General features: G+C 35.0%; 1 protein-coding gene across 6 annotated transcripts in view; it reads right to left on the reverse strand.

The window, feature by feature from the left end:
- The window catches only part of LOC106663615 (serine proteinase stubble-like), a 45,959-nt gene that overhangs the window by 6,362 nt on the left and 16,867 nt on the right, over window positions 1-22,730 (reverse strand). For 2 of the 6 annotated variants that reach the window (XM_014388560.2, XM_014388563.2), the window contains exons 2-4: window positions 22,216-22,328; window positions 21,879-22,034; window positions 4,524-4,706 (exon numbers count right to left, since the gene is read on the reverse strand). In XM_014388560.2, coding sequence (XP_014244046.1) covers window positions 4,524-4,706; window positions 21,879-22,034; window positions 22,216-22,294 — 418 coding nt within the window. In that variant the 5' untranslated portion in view covers window positions 22,295-22,328. The other 4 variants (XM_014388561.2, XM_014388559.2, XM_014388562.2 and 1 more) reach the window with 4 other exon arrangements.

A 22,730-nucleotide genomic window follows, 5' to 3' on the forward strand; every position in this document is an offset into this window, starting at 1 on the left:
GCTGATCGAAACGTCTTCAGTAAGGCGGATTATCAGGATACCCTGTATTTAAACATTAGCATGATGATATCTTAATTTTTTTTTTTTAAATTAATTCCGACGGTCTGGCAAACGTGTCCTTTCTCGTCTGCAGTTTTGTCAGGCACTTTCATTAATTTGCACTGTAAAGTAATTCCTGTCTTACAGGAAGGCTTAACTTAAAGTCCAACTACCCGTTGTGTGCCGCGGGCGAGGTGCAGAACCACTTTTCCAATACCTTTTAAGTACCATTAAAAATTAAAATTCCATGTGCCGGGATTCGAAACCAGAACCGTTAGCGTGGCAAATACACGTCGGACGCTCTAACCACTCAACCACCGGCCCACTTTAAATTGCATTGTGTCGATAAGTCACTTGTAATAAAAATCATTACAATTTAAAGTTTAATTCGGTTATTTGACCGTTGATGATAAATCTGGTCTGTCTATCTTAGCTGGTCGGTCAGACATGTTTCCTTATTTTGCTATCTTCAATGTGTCTTAAGTGGTGGGGTGATTGTGTTAGGGATATCTTTGTTTGTTGGTGCTTTTGGTGTATTGTACCGGTTGGTCTTCATGATCTTCGTTAATTCGATGATTTGGTCGTTACTGATCAATCTGGTCTGTCTATCTTAGCTGGTCGGTCAGACATGTTTCTTTATTTTGCTATCTTCTATGTGTCTTAAGTGGTGGGGTGATTGTGTTAGGGTTGTCTTTATTTGTTGGTGCCTATGGTGTATTGTACTGGTCGGTCTTCATGATTTTCGCTTCTTTTTATTATAATAGGTATAGTGTTTCCAACGGTGTATACGACGTATGCGAACTGTTGTTACACTTGTATATTTCCAAGTTTTCAAAGGTGTTCATGGTCGTTGTTATACGCTTTTTACTAAATTCAAACTTTCTGTATCGTTGTGGGCTCGGGAAGTTTTCCTGTAAGGAGAGTAATTCAAACTTTTGTCTATTTCCCTAACCGATCTTTGTATTTGTCTTTTATTTTTCGAAGTGTTTGTCCTATGAATTGGCTCCGCATTCACATGTAGTGGCGTAGATTCCATTTTTATCTATTCTTAGGGAGGTGCTTGATATTCCTCCATCACTCTTTATACCTATTATATATACCTAACCTAATTAAGGATCGATGGAGTACTCAATATTCCGCCATCGGCTCTGTCACAGCACATTCATGCCAATTGGTACGTTCACCCTCAGTACTGACTGACAAAGCGACACGAGACTATCAGTACTATATGCAATAAAACAATCCTGTGTCCTCCAAGAATAGGACTATGAGACCCAAATATTCGCAATCGTGCTGAAGCATAATTCTTCTATCTGGTGGCACTCCTACGAATTCTCTATGCGGAGCCAAGGAATTGCACACTTCAATTAGGTGAGAACGCCTTTCTCTATATGCTAAAACTAAGTGTCCGTGTGTCAATCTCGCATGTCCTATCTTTAATCGGGTGAGTATGTCACGTCTTCTACGAGCCAACCTATTTGAAAAATGTTATCTTGCGTAAGGAATGAAGAAGTATCAGTCAGATGAAGTAATTAATTAGCGTCAATAATAACATTAACAAATAATGAAAAACTAATTATTTTGAGAGGTGCAAATCTGTTTCTGATCTTAATAGACTATAACTCAATTGTCCCTTTCACTGAACACTGACACTTACATAACTCATAATGCTTGGGGGGGTCGGTGGCCGCAACGGTTTAGGCTCATCACTGTAAGGTAAAGGTCCCGGGTTCGAATCCAGAGGCCCTGCATTCGAACCCGACACACTTACAAATGGGCTTTTTTTCAAAAACACCGGCACCCCGAGGGTTGATATATAACCTCTTCCGTTGCGAACCCTAGTAAAAAAATTGTTACTCCTTGTATTTTTGCCAGGGCCATTTAAATAAATTCTATTTTACAATATGGTGTCAACATATTCACAATTTTGAATAAGAAAATTAAGTCATAGGTGTTCCTTCTTGCTTCCAGATATAATATGGAAAATTTGGTCTGTAGCACAGGAATAGTAACCGTGTCATCTATGGTTTAACGGATTTTAAATGCACAGTATTTTAAGAATTTATGCTGCACTTTTTCAATGTCATGTGAATTTAAAAAAATGCTTATTTCGTAGTATTGTATCAGTAGTAAAAATAAATGTGTGTTGTTTAGTGACCGTTAGCCAATGATTATTTGGAGATGGTGAGATGCCGGGTGGTGTGACGTAGGTTTTAGAAAATGTGTAGAGATTAGTGACCGTTAATCGATAGTAATTCAGATATCGTGAGATGCGGTCGGGTGTGATGTAGGTTTCAGAAAAACATTTTCTTTATCGCGCCNACAATTACACAGAAGACAAACATTTTGAGGGAGTAGAAATATTTTGTTTGAATATAAAATATATTTTGCATTATATAAATTCACTTTTCCACATCCTAAATGTATTTGTTAAATGTAAACATTGTTTGTAAATCCCAGGCCCTGAAGATGATCTCAATAAAAGATCGAAACGTTGGCACGATAAAGAAAATGTTTTTCTGAAACCTACATCACACCGACCGCATCTCACGATATCTGAGTTTTAGAAAATGATTTTCTTTATCGTGCCAACCTTTCGATCTTTATTGGGATCATCTTCAGGGGCTGGGATTTATAAACATTGTTTCAATTTTACAAATACATGTAGGACGTGAAAAAAATGAATTTATTCATTGCTAGAAAATTTTAGATTAAAAAAATGAATTTATACAATGCTAGAAGATTTTAGATTTAAAAAAAGAATGAATTTATACAATGCTAGAAGATTTTAGATAGAAAAAAAGAATGAATTTATACAATCCTAGCAAATTTTAGATAAAAAAAATGAATTTATACAATTCTAGAAAAATTTTTGATTCAATCAAAGTATTTGTACTCACGATCTCCAAATAGTAAAAATAAATTATTTAGTGATAAAAAAATCAGTTCTGTTTGAAATATGTATGTCAATAACTCGATTAGATCAAAATGGATAGTGTCGCTACAACTCGCGCGTTTCTAATTATCTAACGCGTTGTATATTTAATTAGTCGTAATAAACGTCTGTTTTTAAAAGTGCGTAATAAGAGAAAATTCTCACGCCGTCCATGTCACGTCCTTTCATTGCGAAAGCGAAAGTTTTTACATAGAATAACCAGAGCGGGGAAAGTTAAAATACACTACCATTGTTGTCCTACCTGACCATATTTTTCCGCTCGCAATTAAGCTATTTAAAATCGGCATTGACAGGTAGATTATTGTGAAATATCCTTCGTCGGTCTTTTGTCAATCGGAGTATTTCACGTCACGAACACTTCCTCGGGCTTTCCAAAATTTACCAATGCGTTTTGCATATGTACGAAGTAAAACAACCACCAATTTGTTAGAAATTATGAAGGTGGGGTGAATACGTAGATTCAATTTTTGTAAATAATCCTTGTACTCGCAGATTGTTTACAGTGATCTGGTTTTCGAGCATTAAATGCTCATCATCAGTTTGAAGGAGTTACAAACAAATCTCTCGACATGAATTGTAATAGACATTCCAAAGAGAAGCTGGTTTTAATGCAGCTCAATTTTGAACGCGAGAAAATCGTGAATTACAACAAAATTAAATATCCTAATAAAAATGTAACAAAATAGTTTTAAATAAGTGATTAATTTATATGTCAAATAGTCACGTACATGTTTAAAATAGGAGGTAAATCATAATATATTATATTATTTATGCATTTATCTCAATTAAGTTTAATTATACCCATTATATTTTGTGGTCTATTGACCAAATTACTTCTTTCAATTAATTAATCTTTTTATGAAAGGTTTTTATTGGAATGCAAAAGCTAGCGCCACGAGCGGGATTCGAACCCACGACCTTCGGCTAAATACGCCGCTGCTCTACCACTTGAGCTTTCGTGACTTCGATCCACTCGGACACCAACTCCCCACCTCAACCTACAGCTTTTCGAATTTTTCCTCTTTTTTTGCCATTTTTCAAAAATCGTGTAATTAGGTTCGATTCTCGGCGACATTTGAAGTGACCTTCGAAAGGCTGTAGGTTGAGATGGGGAGTTAGTGTCCGAACATCAAGTTTAGCCAGAGGGATTTGATAGGTAGTGTCAGATCGAGGAAACTCTGTAAAATTAGCTAATTTGTAGCGTAAGAAAACTCATGGTCTCTGACTTGAACTATCTACTGACATCTCTGACTTTCATTCTCGACAACGAAGGAAAGTGAAAATCGAGTAAAAGCCAACGTCGGTGATATGAATAGATAATTGTTTCTGGAAATCAACATTTTAAAAATACACTGGAAGAGGACTCCATGTATAACAGCCAGTTTAGAAATCATCAAAATGAAATATTCATAAGGCAGAAAGGCGAAATCGCCTCGTTATTTTTTGAGCCGCCATTGTTTCTACCTGTTCTATTTAATTATATTTTAATTCGTCAATTGTCTTGTTCGTCCGCTTTGATTATACTGACTTGCATTTTCAACGGCTCCCAACGCCGGGTCTGAAGCCGAGTGAGCTTTGTCCCTGGAAACGCAGCAACTCCAGATCATCCCTCCGGAACAGAGATCTAGTGGTTTTCCGCCTTCGATAACGCAGGATAGTGAAAGGCCGCATTCGAATTGCGTCCCACGATACCAGCATGACTGAGGGATCACTGGAAAAAAATTTAAAAAGTTATTAGTAGAATCAGTAATTCTAAAGCTAAATTCAAATTTCCGTCCTTGCCTCATTCTTTGGCTACATAAATTTGATAATACGTTATTATATATCTATTATATTTAGTGGTCTATCGGCCAAATTACTTCTTTCAATTACTTAATTTTTTTATGTAAGGTTTTGGTTGAAATGAAAGCGTTAATGTCACGAGCGGGATTCGAACCCACAACCTTCGGTTAAATACGCCGCTGCTCTACTACTTGAGCTATCGTGACTTCGGTCCACTTAGAGACCTAGTGTCTTGACAGAGTCTACTACCACTTGGCAGCGGGTATTTAGTCGAAGGTCGTGGATTCGAATACCGCTCGTGACACTTTTTCATTTCAACCAAAACCTTACATAAAAAGTTATTATATATATAAATCTCTTCTTTTTTATTTGTCTTTCTGCCTATCAGTCTTATCTCTCTCGCACGTTCTCTCTTTCTTTCTCTTTTTCTCGGTCTCTCGTTCTCTTTCTCTCCTGTTTTATTTATCTAAATCTCTCTCCCTCTCTCTATTTGTCTATGTCAAACACTCCCTTAGTTTTTCACTCCCTCTCCGTCGTTCTCTCACCGTCATTATTTCTTTCTCTTCTTTTTCTATCCCTTTCTTTTTCTTTTTTCTCAATCACTTTCAATTCTATTTATTAGATAAGCCGCTGTTTCTCACTTTTCTTAATCTCTCACTCCCTCCCTCTCTATTTATCTATCTGATTTTCTCAATCACTCTCGATTCTGTCTATAACATAAGCTGTTGTCGACCACTCTCTTACCCTTCTTCCCTCCTTCTGTCTGTCTGTCTGTCTCTCTCTCTCTCTCTCTCTCTCTCTCTCTCCTTTATTTACTCTCTTTCGAGTTGCAACTATCGTGGCTACTTCGTTTATTCCCACTTTTCTCAATCTCTCTCTTGGTCCCACTCTCATCTTTTTTCTCTTACTGACTCTCTCCTCTATGATTCCTCAAGGAGGTCTTTCTCTGACCGTGGACACCGCTTGTAGTTTCACCATAAAAGCTTGTGGACGTGCTCTTTGCGAGATAAACGCGATAAAGAACTGTCGTGTGAAAGTGAGAATACTGAAAGCTTCGACCCCAATCATCCTCTTCACTGAATATATGTAACAGCTTTCTTTCGACAGTGTCGTTGCTCTGCGGCGTGGTGTCACCGTCCCTTGAAAAAAATTGTGACCGCGATTAACCCCCGAGGGGGACGACACAGGGCAGAAGGTCGTCCGAGCATGGCGAGTCGTAATCAATCGCTTTCCATCCAAGTGTATTAAAAAAAAAAAAAAAAAAAAAAAAAAGAGCATCACTTAAACGTCTGACGACGACCCGTGGCGGCCAGTCATCGGAACTGATCCAGTACAGATCTCCGGTGAGGAAGCGTCTTTAGAACTTCTTCAGACACCCCGCCAACCCCTTTTGTTCCCTTTTCACTACTTCCTACCGAAGACTTACATCATTGCAGATAACGTGAACCGTGTCGTTTGACCTTTGGTTAAGGGATTTGATTAAAAAAAAAAAAAACTACTTTCATTGTATTTACAATTAATTCGGTGCTTTTTGAAAAAATAAAAATAAGAAATGGTTTGGAATGTAAAACACTCTACAGATTGACCTTCACTAAAAATTCTCAACCTTTATTATCATATTGCGCATCGGTCTGACACAACCAACAACATAGCACAGTTAAACAAGTAAACAGCGGTAAATTAATAGCCTTAAATCGTTGATCATTTTTATTACAGAAAATTACAGTTATATTTCGATCAAATTAGTCACACTAAAGTTGCACTGTCATCACATGGACACAGCGACGGAAACGAATCATTATAGCTGTATATTTGAATACACGGAAATTACCGGTAAACCAAAACGAACTCAAATCATTAAATATTTTTTAACTCAGACCTTAAATATTTTTTACGCTTACAATTATATGCTAAGTTATGTTAACCCATGGGAGGTTATATAATTTAAGTCCTTGCATCTTGTGTCCTTTACAGGCCTTTCCATTTCCATTTAGTAGGAGTTTCCCAATTTATAACTTAAATTTTCCTCTGTTGTGAACGATCTCTGCTAATAGGTTTCCTGGAAGATTTCTTTCATAAAATGCAGAATTGATCACAAGGTTCAGTACCTAGGTCTATATTGGATTGAAATGCTTTTCCTAGATACCACAACCTTTTCCTAGCTGCTGCAGGATAGTTAGATAGGATATGTATCTGTCTTCCTATAGACAACATTGATCATCTATTGATATTTTTATGGTGGAATTTTGCTGGAGGATGTAACGTATTTTGTTAGAAATTTTTTGGCTATTTTCTGTTGAGTAGAAATTTCCTGTTATTACCATTGTGTTGTTTTTGAGAAGTAGACGTTTTGATTGTCTGGTGGTTGAATTACGCTTCTAGTATTTGTTGGTTTCAAGATTTCAGTTATTTTTATATGGCTTAAGCCACAAAATGGATTGGGTCTTATGAGTAATTTCGAGGCTCCATTTTTAGCTGGTGTTTTGCATGAAATCCCTCGTAGCCGGACACAAACCTTAGCTATAACCTATTCGAAGATCCAACGTTTTTAAGAAATCCTGGCAATCCCAGACCAGTTATGAGTTGAAGCTTGGAGAGCCTTTATAGAGTGCCGGAGATAGTTTATCACATAGAACAATAGAAAATATTATTTTTTTACAGAATACAAAAAACAGTCCAGAACATACAAACAATAATCTATCATAAAAATTAATTGAAAATATTTGATAGATATAGGTACATCATAGGTACGTTGAGTAAAGACTACAGAAACCTAAGTAGGATAATCTGTTTACATGGCTACCACATTAAGCGTCAAAAATTTAAAAAATCTCTGTGACTTCATTAAACTAACTTCATAACTTATTAAGCTTTTATATAAAAAAATTAACCTAATAACTATTGATTATTCAGAAATCGTGAGATGCGGTCTGGTGTGATGTAGGTTTCAGAAAAACATTTTCTTTTTCGTGCCAATGTTTCGATCTTTATTGAGATCATCTTCAGGGCCTGGGATTTACAAACATTGTTTAACCATGTAGGATGTGGAAAAAAGAAATACTTTGATTGAATATATATAAAATATTTTTTTGCATTGTATAAATCCACTTTTTTCCACATCCTACATGTTTAAACAGTGTTTGTAAATCCCAGGCTCTGAAGATGATCTCAATAAAGATCGAAATGTTGGCACGATAAAGAAAATGTTTTTCTGAAACCTACATCACACCAGGCCGCATCTCACGATTTCTGAATAATCATCGCCTAACGGTCACTAATCACCACACACTAATAACTATTAAAATAATACAAATATAGATGCAATGGGTGTCTTCACGGGAAGATCAGTTGTCCATTTTGACAATTAGTGTCCAGTGATTTTGACAATAGGTCAATAGCACACTAGTTGTTAAACGTTAGGTTTTTACAAAGTAATCAAATTTCATTTTAAAGCATACATTATGTTTGCTTTTAACGAAGCTCGAAATAATTAATAAAAGATTTTTTTGAGCAGTACACATAGACTTGACTAAACCACTGGCCATGCCACCCCATTAATTGACACCTTGAAATATTCCGCTGAAATGGTCACGATCAATTATAGCACATAAAAACACGAATATAATACGGCGACATGGGACCGACATCTGTTTTGAAATCCCTTTCACAACATCCTGCACGTTTCGCCCGACGAAAGTGATTCGCCTGCCGAACGTGGATGTTTCTTTTTATTCCGGTCTGGAACGTTCCATCTCCTGTCGAAACAATGGATGGTCTAGAAAGTGCAACCGGCACGAAACGTTCCATTCTATTTACAGGGGCTTAGCGCGGGCTTCGACGTGTCTTTGTGCCCTCGCCGGCCGGCGCGTTAATTGCAGGAAAGTCTGCCGTCGGAAGCGGACGATAGACAAACCAAAATCTAAACTCGTCCAGTTTCATGCTGGCTTTCATACAGAGACAAATTCAAACAATAACAATCATACTTATTATCCCAATTATTGTCAGCAAAATTGCTGACTACAAACTCCGGTGGCATATATATACTCCGATATATATACATAGCTCGGAGCAGTAGAAACATGCCTGTGGAGATATGTCTTCTGTTAGTACGAAGGCCTGTGCAGGCTAAGATTTCAACTCCTGAAGAAGAGAAGCTAAAGCCTTTATCAGAGCTTTGAAATCTGATAAAAAGCATCAAGCTTGGCAGACTACTAGTTCATGCCATTACAAGCATTATTTTGTTATTTTGTAAAAAAATGTAATATTTTGGTTTCTTTTCTAAATATACTTTTATAAATAAATAAAAAAGCCTCAAGGTTAACTAATAGCTTTAGACAGTAACAGGAAATTGCACAATATACCAATATTGGTAACGGTGCACAAGGTATTAAAGGAGCAGTCTAATTTTACCCTTAACCTTAGGTTAGTTCTATGAAAGTTCATTCAACCACTTTAAAAAACGAAAGAAGTTAGAAGGATGAGAGAGAGAGAGAGAGAGAGAGAGAGAGAGAGAGAGAGAGAGAGAGAGTGTGAGAGATAGAAAGAGGTAAATGGACAGAGAGATATAGAAATTCAGAGACAGAAAGATAGAGAAAGAAAGTGATAAATTCAAGAGTATAAGAGAGAGAAAGAAAGAGTGAAAATGTGAGAGATAGAGATACAGTGGAATTGGTAAACAAAATCCTTAAAGTAGCACATAGAGAAAGAATGACTTTTTAATTATCGATGGTTATTAAAGATGTTAAGAAAGTAGAGTTCACCCCATTTAGAAGAGGTGATACGAAGTTGACATTAATTTTGGGTCAAAGGTCGTATATGTGCCATGGAGAGACAGGTTTTTCGGTGTGTCCCACGTAATTTAAGGGTTAATTTGTTAATGTACCATAAAATTAAATATTTATTGGCGAAATATGTAGTGATTAGGTTAAAACCTACACCTCATAGCGGGCTGAAATTACCTGTCATTATCCAACCAACTGAGCAGAAGGGACGAGATACAGATTAAAATCACTGGCGTAAGTTATTCTCACGTCCTTCCTGATCTGATTCCAATTAAGTTATGAGATAATGAAACATTAATCCGCACAATTGAGTAGTCACCAAAATAAATTAAGCAATCAAATGCCTGTATTTTCTACAACATAATGGTGAAGTACCACAATGGAATTTTTTTCAAGCAAGACATTGTCAAAATAGAAGTGGCACAGACAAATTCAGGCGGTTTTGATTTAAATAATTAATGTTTAATTGGGCCATATGTGGTTACTTTTTAAGGTCATTTGATCATTCATTAATTTGTTCTTCCGCTCCTGATGACATGTCGAGTTTCTATTTCCGCAATTGGGCAATATGTTTGAAAAATATGAAAATCATTCCCATGGATGGAGCTGACAGCGCAGAAAGACGTTTATGTGAACTAAAGAGAAATTTCCTTTAAACCTAATCATTGCTAATTTTATGCGTAGAACCGCACGTTTGACCGTCTGAAAAATAAAAACACATATAAAACTCAAGTACAGTTCATATCGTACAACACATTCAGCGGTAGGAGCCAGGAGGTCTAAAATTATAGTTGCTGTATCGATGTGGTAAGCTTTTACATGAAAAATAAACCTTTTCTTTATAAACTGGCTAATTTGAATTCAGTTTGACAAATTTAAAAAAATATATATGGAATGAATAATTAAAAAGATGTTAAACTCTGCTATTTAGGCATAAGCTTGTAAAATAAACCATCTTGCGGATTAATTGACAGGTAAAATTTAAATAATGAAATAGGCTATAAAATACATGGATTTTAAATACATTTTAATTTCATTCAACTTCACTAGTTTTCGTGGTCGGCTTGACCAATTAATAACTCAATTAATTATGTTTTTAGTTGAGATGAAAAAAGTTAATGGCACGAGCGGGGTCGAACCCACTTCCTTCGTCTAAATACGCCGCTGCTCTACCACTTGAGCTATCGTGACTTCGATCCACTCGGACACTAATTTCCCATCTCAACCCCACCTTTTGAATTTTCCCTCTTTTTTGCATTTTTCAACTTTTTTATCCCAACTACAAACCTTAATTAATTGAAAGATTTTAATTAACTTTTCCAATAGCACTATTGTCGTTGATGATCATTCTAAACTGGCAATCCTGGTTAATTGGTTCTGACGCTTTTCTTTTTCTAGCCATCTTCTGTTGAGATTTGTCCAAACTATACATCTATACCATACAAACCCTCAAGAAGAAATTTTAAATTATCATTCAACATATAAAAAATGAAGCAAACTCTATAAAAAAAAAGATCCTTACTGAAAGAAAGTCAGTAATGACGGTTTTGAGGTCATCGTGTCATATTTTTCTTCCATTGGTTGTCCGAAAATAAACCCGTTTGACCAGTTGGTAATTATTGTAATTGGTCCACTACAGTTCTACATTTAAACGTCTTTCCACTTATCGTTTATGGTATCCATAATGCAAGTCTGGACCGCTTGTAATTACTGGAATTTGTCTTGCTCGGTTTCACATTTAGATTTACACTTTTGTTTTTCTTTTCGGTGGTGAGATAATTCTCTATCACATATAATTCCGTCCACTTTATCTAACTTTCCACAGTGATATTTATAGTTAATACGCCTAAAATGTTACTAACGAATAAGTCATTTAGTTCGACATAAATTCAGTTAACTGTCTCTACCACTCTTTCCAACCCCTTCAGTCACGTTGTACAATCCCTGCCCCATCTCTCACATCTCTCTCCCTGTTTACCATGAGTTTCGGTCTCTTGTCCACTCTTGTCTAATTTATCAATCTTTCAATCTCTCCTTCCATCTCACTTTCTCTCTCTCTTTCTCTCTCTCTTTCTCTCTCTCTCCTCTCTCTCTCCTCTCTCTCTCCTCTCTCTCGCTCTCTCTCGCTCTCTCTCTCCTCTCTCTCTCCCTCACTCACGAACTCACTGGGTCTATCTTATCCACACTTGCGTTCTAAATTTCAAGCTTAATTTACTTTTCACGTTTTTCTATGTAGTATCTTCCCCTCTTTGCGCAAACTATGTACAATATACACAATATCGTCAGTTTAGGTCTTTTCTTTTGTCCAAGATTTTGGTTCCACGGTACGCATGTATTAATTTTGCTGTTAGTGTCATTTTTTTGCCTGTGAATTTTGTGCATGCAAATGTCGACAATTTTTTTCACTTTATTCAATTCAAAATAATCTCTACACAATATGTATTTTTCTTTCATTTTCTTTCCTTTTTGTACAAGGTTCCCCAAGGATAAATGTTTGGTCCGTTTGTAAAAACAAATGTATTTACATATGCAGGATTTATTTACACAGTTCTACAGTAGGATGTAATTGTACGACGGAAAAACAAATTATTTGTGGCGAATACTAAGTTTAGCATTGATAAAAAAAATATTATAAAATCAAAACTGCAATCATGTTTAAGTATTTTTTCAATCTGGTCATAGAGAACATCATATTTTCTCCAGATAAAGTGTTATTTATCATTTTATCACAATCTATACAGTCACTTGTGTACAAAAAAGAAGGAGAGAGCGAGAGAGATTGATATATAGATAGATAGAGAGAGAGAGAGAGAGAGAGAGAGAGAGAGAGTAAAAAAGGGTGTAAGAAGCGTGGGAGAGTGATAGCAGCTTATGTCATAGAAAGAATGAAAAGTGATTGAGAAAATGAAAGAGATAGAAAAAGAGAGAGAAGGAGTGAGGGTGAGAGAGTGTGAGAGATAGCAGCATTTGTCATAGACAGAACTGAGAGCGATTGCGAAAAGAAAGAGTGAGAGGGGTGAGAGTGTAAGAAGGGTAAGAGAGAATCAGCGAGAAAGGAGAAATAGCGAGAAAAAGAAAAAGGGATGCTGGGAGAGAGAGCGATAGAATTTTCTTTTGATGCACTTAACAGTAATTAGAAAATAATTTGAATAAAGGACGAATCTCTCGGTGGACGAGAAACGCCTTATAGAATGCGATACGCTTTCTTTTAACTACAATGACATTTTTATCCATACTGGAGCCATAAAGACGGTGAAGGTTTTGGAAAAGAGAACGCTCGTATAAAAATGTGACCTAGTGAGAAAAACTGGAGGCTGAATGGTGTGAATCGAAGAGAACGGGGAACGGAGAAAGAAGAAAGGGAAGAAAGTGAAAGCACAGTTCCAAGGCCAAGGTCGGCACGCTTTTTTATTTTTCTATGTCTTTCTTTGTAAATGTGTATTTACAGTTGTGTAGAAAAATCTGGGCCAACTTAATAAACATGATTGGAGAGATTGAAAAGAAAATTTCTAAATTTAATCATTGACAAACGATAAATTAGTAAAACAAAACACGCAGACTAGTTAGTTCTGTATTATTTTTTATTTAATTAATCTTTAATTAAGGTATTGGTTGAGATAAAAAAGCCAGTGTCACGAGCGGGATTCGAACCCACGACCTTCGGTTAAATACGCCGCTGCTCTACCACTTGAGCTATCGTGACTTCGATGATCGATCCACTCAGACACTAACTGCCCATCTGAACCCCTTCTTTTGAATTTTCCCTCCTTTTTGCCATTTTTCAATTTTCCTTTTTTTAACACAACCAAAACCTTAATTAAAGATTAAATAATTGAAAAGAATTTATTTGGTCAATCGGACCTCGCAACCTAATAGATTATTTTTCAACTTTGTTTCTTCACAAAAGCTAAAACTTTAAATATTATAGATAGACACTTATTACGAGTAATCGCCTCAGCCATTTTGAAAATTTAAAAAAAAGAGCTACATTATTCAACATGTCGAGAAGGCGAAACACACCAAATGAGGGAGATCGTGGTATCTATTCCGCATAACTAACCAATAGCATTTTTCATATTTTCATGAAGTGTTCGTACATTTGTCAGTATTAGAAATATCGACTACTTTTTCACTCAAAAACACTCTGCATCAAGGTTTGGTCTTGAAGAAGACAAATTCATTTGTTAATGCTATGCTTTCGACCTATTTTAAGGTAGTCATCAGGGCAAAACAGGCAAAACTTAAATATGTCTACAGATTGAAATATTTGAGTTTTTTTTTACAGGGGAATTCAAACTTCCTTGAAGACCGACTCAGTCCCAACATTGCCATGTGTGTTTTGCTCGTTCGTTTATTCAATATTTCATTCTTTTATTTATTTGTTCGTTAAGCTCGCATTTCTTTCATCATTTAATTTGTCAATTGTGCATACATTTGTTTACCATTAATTTATTTCTTTATTTTTGGTAAAACTTTCTTTTCATTTGTCTATTTTAATTTACCGGTTTGTACGTTAATTTTTTTAGTCCGTACAGACAGCTTTTCTTGGTCCTTAACTCATAATTCATCTTATATGTGAAATACCTCTTTTTATCTGTTAATCCCTTCATTCATTTTTTTATTATGTAGATATTTTCTTAATTTATTTCTTCATTTTTTTGTAAAATTTTCTTTTCATTTGTCTATTTTACTTTACCGATTTGTTCCTTTTTTTTGCTGTACAGACGGTTTTTCTTGGTCCTTAACTCATAATTCATCTTATATGTGAAATACCTCTTTTTATCTGTTAATCCCTTCATTCATTTTTTTATTATGTACATATTTTCTTAATTTATTTCTTTATTTTTTTTTTGTAAAACTTTCTTTTCATTTGTCTATTTTACCTTACCGATTAGTTCGTTCATTTTTTTAGTCTTTTTCTGGGTTCTTAACTCATAATTCATCTTATACGTGAAATACCTCTTTCCATCTGTAAATCCCTTCATTCATTTTTTTTTATTATGTCGATACTTTCTTTGATTTTTTGTTTTGTTTGTCCAACATCCAGTAGATAACTGTTCTTTTTCCATGCGTAAAATAGTTCATGGTTTATTTATACGTTAGTTTATTCTTTGCGATTTATAAATGTACTTTTCTCTTTTGGTCTTTTTAATTTATTCTTTTTGTTTTATCGCATCATTCTTACTTCGTTTCGTTTATCCCTAAAACCATATTTTTTAGTGGTCATAATTGAACTTATTATTTTCATTAATTATTCTTTTTATCTAAGGTCTTGGTTGAGATGAAAAGGCTTGCTTACAGAATACTATATATAGCATATATAACCGAAGGTCGTGGGTTCGAATCCCGCTCGTGAATTTCATCTCAGCGAAGACCTTACGTAAAAAGAATCATTAATTCAAATATTCATAAAACGTTGGATTTTTTCCAATTTTGTCATGTTTCATACATCCGTTTTTTTATGTGTCCGTTTGTTTGCTCTTATATTTGCTCACTAATTGGTTTTTAATTATTTTTTGTTTTGTATCATCCCGCCATTTGCATTTCCGTTTATTATACATATTTCTATTTTTTTATTAATAGTTTGTTGTTATGTTTGTTTAATATTTTGTGTGTCTGTACAGTTTGGATTTTTGTTGTATTCATTTGCCCATTCATTATTTTGTTCATTCGTTTGTTTTTTTCACTAAAAGGTTTCTAGTATATGTAGGTAAATCAGCATGTATGTTTTTTGTATGACTTATTTTTCTTTGTCAATATTTTCTTTATGTTTTATAGTTTATTTAACTGAAAATTTTGAAAAGGAAGACTAAAAGCACTTGTGAAGTTTCTTACAAATTAACAACTTTCACAGGGGGAAGTTTGTCCTCTTTTTTAATAAAATTGATCACTTTGATGATGCTGTGAATATCCAAGAAAAAATAAAACATTTTTCAAGTTGAACTAGTTTATTTAAACTATAATTTCATTTTGTTTAACAACTCATGAAGTTTAATTAACAAAATCAAGTAATAAAAAGTTAATGTTTCATTTTATGTATCGTATAAGATATAGTACCACTGGCCCAAATGATTCATTACTTGTTGTCAAATGAATCATTTTGTCAGCCACGCGAACTGATTTATCTGAAACAATATTTTAAGTAGTACTTTTGCAAAGGGGGCAAGAGCTAATTAGCCCCTTCTGGAGAATTGTCTCCGCTAAAACTGGGACACGGTGTGGAACGGTTTTCCCCCCAGGTGAGGTTTTGTACATGCGTCTTGCAAAATCGCCTCTTCACCAACGGGAAAAACGCTTTTAGAAATCAGCCTCGAGCAACGCCAAATTACCGACTCCGAGTTTAAATTCAATCGGCACGGCATTCGCCTGAAAGTAGGCAATGTAGAAAGCAACTTAAGAGAGAGAATGAAGTGGGCGGGCATGAATTTTAAAACGGCCTAGACCACAATCAAAACACCGTCCTGAAGTAAATCGTTAATTCCGCACAAACTGGAAACCGGGTCGGTTTCTAAGATAAAAATTTCCGGAATTGGAAGAAAAAAAATTGAGCACTGAGATTATGTGAATCCGCTTTCTTGGATTGAGGACTAACCTAATATCATAAGCGTGGGTCATCCGCGAGAAAGCCCCCGGCTTTGCTAACTTAACAGTGTGTTAGGCCTCAATGGATAAGAACTCTTGAATCCATCGTTTTATTCATATTTCCGGTAAAAAAAGGAATTGATTTTTTTAAATATATATTTCTTCAATTGTCTTTTTCCAGTTGATCCAATGATTGTTCGAAAATTTTAATATTATTTTGTCCATATGTATTAATATTATATAATCCAAAAGTAAAAAAAAAGTTGGAAAAAATACAACAATTTAACGCTTTATTTAGGTATCGTACTATTAATATTATTATATGCAATATATATATATTAATTACTATTACAACATTTCTCCGTCAAATCGACCCTTTTTATCTTCAAATTAACCCTGTTTAATTTTATATTATCCTTTTTTAATATTAAATGAACCTTTGAATTAATTATTCTTTTTATGTAAGGTCTTGGTTGAAGTGAGTGTCACGAGCGGGATTCGAACCCACGACCTACGGCTAAATACGCCGCTGCTCTTCCAAGCTGTAGGTCAAGTGGTAGAACAGCGGCGTATAGCCGAAGCTCGTGGGTTCGAATCCCGCTCGTGACATTGACATTTATGTCTCAACCAAGACCTTACATAACAAGAATAATTAATTAACAGAAGTAACTTGGTCAATTTACCACTAAGACATAAATGGATTAAATTAACCCTTTTTATCTTCCAATTAACCCTTTTTTCAAACTAACCCTTTGAAATTTATTTAACTCTTTTAATATCAAATTAACCATTTTTTTACTTTAAATTGTTCAAAATGATCAAGAAAGCGTCGACCCACCAAAAATATTTGGTAACTAATTGGTCAACATTTTCCCAAATCCATATCGTCTTTCTTCTTCTATGATTCAAACCATCTTTTTTTTGTACTTTCTTAACTCATTTCTTAAAACATAAATCTTAGGAGACGGTATGAAACATAAGCACTCAAACAAAAATTCCTGAATAATTCAATTTTTTTTTTAATATAAAATAATTGGACTTTTAGAAGAGTTTCTGATATGTAGAAAAATATCATTTTTATTTTTAATTGTAATTAATATGCACATGGTTTTCTCAAAGCCTAATTTTTTTATATACAAGAATTTTAGTTAAGCGCTAACATTTCATATCATTTGCTAGGTTTTGTATTAAAGAAAAAGTTAATTTGATATTAAAAAGGGATAATTTAAAATTAAAAATGTTAATTTGAAACGAAACAATTTGAAATTAAAAAGAGTCAATATGATGAGAAAGAAAAAGGGGTAATTGATAAATTTGACGGAAAAAAGATTTATTGAATAGGGAAATTTTCATGCTGGACACGCATAGTGTCGCTTATGAGTTATAGGGTCCGTCTTCACTCGCGGGTTTGTTGAATTTCTCCAGCGCGTTTCGGCATTGCGCCATATTCAGCGAGGAACCAGGAACAACTATTTTCTCCTAGTTTTTCACTGAAGATGGCGCAATGCCAAAAAGCGTTGTTGTAATTCAATAAACCCGTGTGTGAAGACGTACCTAATAATTGACCCTATGCCGGTCCCGCATGAGTTAACGACTCTCAGGCTCGACTCAAAGAAAATTTTACGCGCAAGTTCTTCAAGTTCTTGAAGTTGTTTACTATGGGTAGTAGCCAGTATGTTTCTAACTAGTACTCAAATTCATAAATCCGGAAAGTAAACAAATAATGTGAATTATTGAGGACTATTAATGATATCACTTTCGTATAATGCAAAATTGCCTTTTCTGTAATGATGGAACATCTAAAATCATGTATATAATAGTTTATTACAAATTTTCTTAGGTGTAATGGTAATAGAAAAATGTATATTAATGAAATTCCTGCTCTTGACTACTTGTAAAAAATATTTAAGAATTCTTACTGCCAGGAATTTTGTTCAAATAGGATCACAATAAAAATTAAGGTGAAGAAGAAAGTGGTAAATAGTTTTGAAAATTTGCAATTTATGCACTGAAATTTTATCAATTTTTTCAATGAACTTTTATCAAAGGTTTTGATAGTGGGAAAAATGATAAAACATTGTTTTAAATCTTAAAGTCTTGCTAAGTTTAGCAAAAGACTATTAGAGGTTTTCTAAAGTAGAGTTGAATGCTGAAATTCTTTTATTTCCTTAAATTTTACCATCGTTAATAAACTTAATTAAGACCCTGTTTGTTTACGTAATAATAATTAATTTCTCGTTATAGTTAAGTGATTTCTGTCGAACAGTAGAGCTTAACGTCCAAACTATCTTTTGGGTGTCACGCCACGGTTAGAATTTTTTTGTGATTTTTTTACAAGTTATTCTCTAATAAAATTCGAAGGGGTTCCCCGGGATTGGAACAATGAACCGCTAGCATGGCAAATACGAATGTCGAATAATTTTTCCCTATATGAATTAATGCATTGTTATTCCGCATCGATTTCTTCCTGTCTAACAGACTTTGAGAAAAAACCAGGGAAACCAGGATGGCCACAAATTTAAAACTAAAGTAGTATACATAATAAAGAGCAAAAATATTGGCCATGCCGTAGCTTTAACTTTTATTTGTACTCCAACTAAAACTATTCCATATTTTTCAATTAATTATGGTTTTTTAGTTGGGATAAAAAAGTCAGTGTCACGAGCGGGATTCGAACCCACGACCTTCGGCTAGATACGCCGCTTCTCTACCACTTGAGCAATCGTGACTTCGATCCACTCGGACACCCATCCAAATCCCACCTTTCGAATTTTTCCTCCTTTTTGCCATTTTTCAATGTGGGAAGTTGGTGTCCGAGTAGATCGAAGTCACGATAGCTCAAGTGGTAGAACAGCGGCCTATCTAGCCGAAGGTCGTGGGTTCGAATCCCGCTCGTGACACTGACTTTTTTATCCCAACTAAAAAACCATAATTAATTGAAAGATATTAATTGGTCAAGCGGTCCACGAAAATTAGTGAACTATTGCATATTATTTAACCGTTTATGAAACAGGTTTGTTAACAAATTCTAAATTTTTTTTATATGAAAATCATGAATTAATCTAATTAGAATAAAAACACCCAGTGATGAATGAAAATGAGTTTCCGAATTACTGGAATCGGATAATTTCGATTAGCATGAGTAGCATACGAATGCAATCTTCCTTTGATAGAGCCGTCCCACTATCACCTCAAAAGCTGTATGAAGCCGGATTTTAATACAATAAGTAAATGTTCATGATTGTAAACATTGTGAATTATTAGTAGTAAGTCGTGATAAAGTTGATATTTAACTTGAAAGCTTGACGAAAGAACAGAAAGTTTTTCTTTCTAATTAACCTTATCCCCGATTTTTCTGTACAAAATTATAATATTACAATCTGATATCAATTATGTTAAGGAAATTAAATTTTTCAAACAATGCTTGCAGTTTGCCATCATGTTCATGTAGGTGGAATCACCCACCAATTTCCACTTATTAGAAATGAAATTGAATAAAAATTTATTAAAAAAGATGGATGATGTGATGACTTATAAAATTTTCTTCAAAGCAATCTTGCCAATGTTAGGAATAAAAACGTTTTGCTGTTAAGGAGTTTTTGACTTTTCTTTTAAGGTGAAGTCTGGCCAGGCATGGTAAAAAAGTGACTGAAAATGTGAAATACGTAGTGGAACTTACGTCGGTTTGACATTAATGTTAAATAACCACTTGTCACAGTAAAAGCACTGATACTAACTCTTTCCGAGCATTTCGACGAGGGATTGTTGGAAACCCCTCGGGTCGTCGTGCGACTCAGTCGTGGTCGAGTTCCTCATTTTGTTGGATATGACGTGCATGAGGATGACCGCGTCGTTGTGATGCCTCTTCGGGGCGACCTCGTTGCTCATGACGACCCTTCTCGACTCTTGGGTCTCGTTCTTGTTCACCTTCGACCTCTCCCCTGGAAACCTGAACTCGACCGAGTGCGCGGCTCCGAGCAAAAGAAGGCAGAGGAGCGATGTACCGAGGGACACGACCATGACTGAACAGACACCAGCCCGCCTCCTCTCACCCAAGGCCCCCTCCTTGACTTTCTTTAATCGGGTCACTTTCTTTTTGTTTACCTCCGCCTTCGAGGCATCCTGTCTCTCTTCCTTGAGTGATCTTTTATGCAAATCCTCATCCCGCACCGTGGTCCCACTCTTGATCGATCATCCATATTCCACGATTTGACTTTTCACTCTGATTACCAACCATCCATCCGTGCAAGTCTGTTGAACTTGAATTAAGGTCATGATCAGCTTTTTCGTTCGGCAATTTCAACTGAAAATCGGTGTCAATGAACAATACGCAACACATTTATCTAACATGAGTCAACATTTCGTTTAAATGTATGGTTTTTAGTGACCGTTAGTCAATGATTATTCGGAGATCGTGAGATGCGGTGTGGTGTGACGTAGGTTTTAGAAAATCTTTTTCTTTATCGTGCCAACGTTTCGATCTTTATTGAGATCATCTTCAAGGCTCAACGTGTTTGTTTTCCGTGTGTCATTCTTGTCTGTCGTGGGCACTCCCAACACGACAGACGAATGACACATTTACACGGAAAACAAACACTCTGAGCCTCGAAGATGATCTCAATAAAGATCGAAACGTTGGCACGATAAAGAAAAAGATTTTCTGAAACCTACGTCACACCACACCGCATCTCACGATCTCCGAATTTCGTTTAAACCTAAATATTTGGAAAATCGATATTGCTAAACCAAAAACTTGATTATGTATATAGTAGTATGTTATACAGTAAATGTTAGTTTAATATGCGATAATAAATGCACTCAATTTTGTCCTCATAATTCCAGCGATTTATAAAAAGTAATATATAAAATATATTGACAAAAAATCATGGACACTAAAGAATCATGCAGTTCTTCAGTCTTATAATGGAATTTGTTTACTAAACGATGATTGTCATTGTTATTGACCTTTATTTTTTTTCTCACGGTTGATGATGGGAGGTAGTCTGCGAGTCGGTGAAATGCCGAACTCGCAAAACGTCACTTATTGGGTCCGTCTTCACTCGCGGGTTTGTCGAATTACTCAAACAAGTAAAACAAAAAAAAAACAAAAAAAAAAAAAAAAACGGTGAAAGAAGACGACACAATAAGTGACTGGACTTTCTTTAATATTTGCTAGATTTTTCATTTTATCCTTTTATGTAAACGTATCCACATTCTTATATTTAAAATTACCATTTTTTTTAAATAAACGCTGGATTAGTGAACATGATCAACGGTTTAAATCGACTCATCACTGATGTTCGCGTTCAAATTATCAGCTGCCTGATTTCAAAACCAAAATATTTACAAATTGGCTTTTTGTTTTCAAAGAATGCAAAGCCCGGGGGTTGATATGAATTCTGCTGTTGCGAACGTTCTTAAAAAAAACTTTCAGAACTTCTTAGCTTTCATCTTTCTTGCAAACGTCTTCATATTTATTCCTCTGGATTAGCTGGACATTGTTTTTCTTCTGAGATTTAGATAATAGATCCAACTAGAATTTTCTGTTTTTATACCCATCTCTATAAGAATTAACGAACCGACACCGACACGACAAATTATTCGTTTTAACTAGCTCTCCATAACTGATCGGCTATGACAATGGTCGGACTAACCAGCGACGGTTGGTAGTGCTAAGTCCTAAGAGCTTTAGAAATTGGTCAGAGATTTAACTATGTTTAATATCAATACGTACTTACATATATCGTCGAAAAATCTGGTTTTGTTTGACAAATCGCGTTGTGCTCCTCGCAGCAATCTGGCGTTTTCTTTCACAGCCTTTTCTGGTGACAGAGCACCGGAATGTACTTCCTTCAGAATCGAACCCAACTCCGGCCACGCACCGTTGGCAACATCTGCAAAAGTTGTTTTGAAGAAGAAATTAAAATTAAAGAGAAATAATTAATTTTAATTATTATTTCTATATTAAATTCTATTTAATTTAATAATTTATTAAATTAAAGAGAAAAAAGCTAATTCGTCGGCTTTTAGTTATTTTCGTAGTAAAATTAAAATATTATAAATGATGCTACTTACCGATTAAATTTTCTGCTAAGCCATCTTCACAAGAAGAAAATCCAAAGCCACCAAGGATCGTGAGCAACCAAATGTACATAATTTTAAAAGTTATGTCTTGTTGAGTGGTCACTCTGTATAGAAAAGGCAATAATTAACTTCCCATAACAATTTAACTTACTAATTTACATTTAAATATTTAAATATGAAAATTGAACTTCCTTCAATTAATTCGCATGCACCTGAGGATAGATACATTTGCAAAACGGATGGACGGAAGATGAATATAAATTGCTCAATCCGAAAGACGCAGTTTTCCTAATTTCGTTCCAGTGGAGAAAGTGTGGATCATTTGTCGAGCTTTGACAACTGGAAAACTTAAATTAGGTCGTTCCTTTTTTCCTGGCGTTCAATTTGGGATTAATTAAGGGCATGTCCGTTTCTAATGGCTTTTTGAACACTCATATGACGTTCAATTTTTAAAAAATTATGTCTTAGTAGATGAGACAATTCTATTTTTGGTGAAAACTTTAGTT

Source organism: Cimex lectularius, unplaced genomic scaffold (assembly GCF_000648675.2).
Source record: "Cimex lectularius strain Harlan isolate CLEC.00 unplaced genomic scaffold, Clec_2.1 scaffold116, whole genome shotgun sequence".
NCBI lineage: Eukaryota > Metazoa > Arthropoda > Insecta > Hemiptera > Cimicidae > Cimex > Cimex lectularius.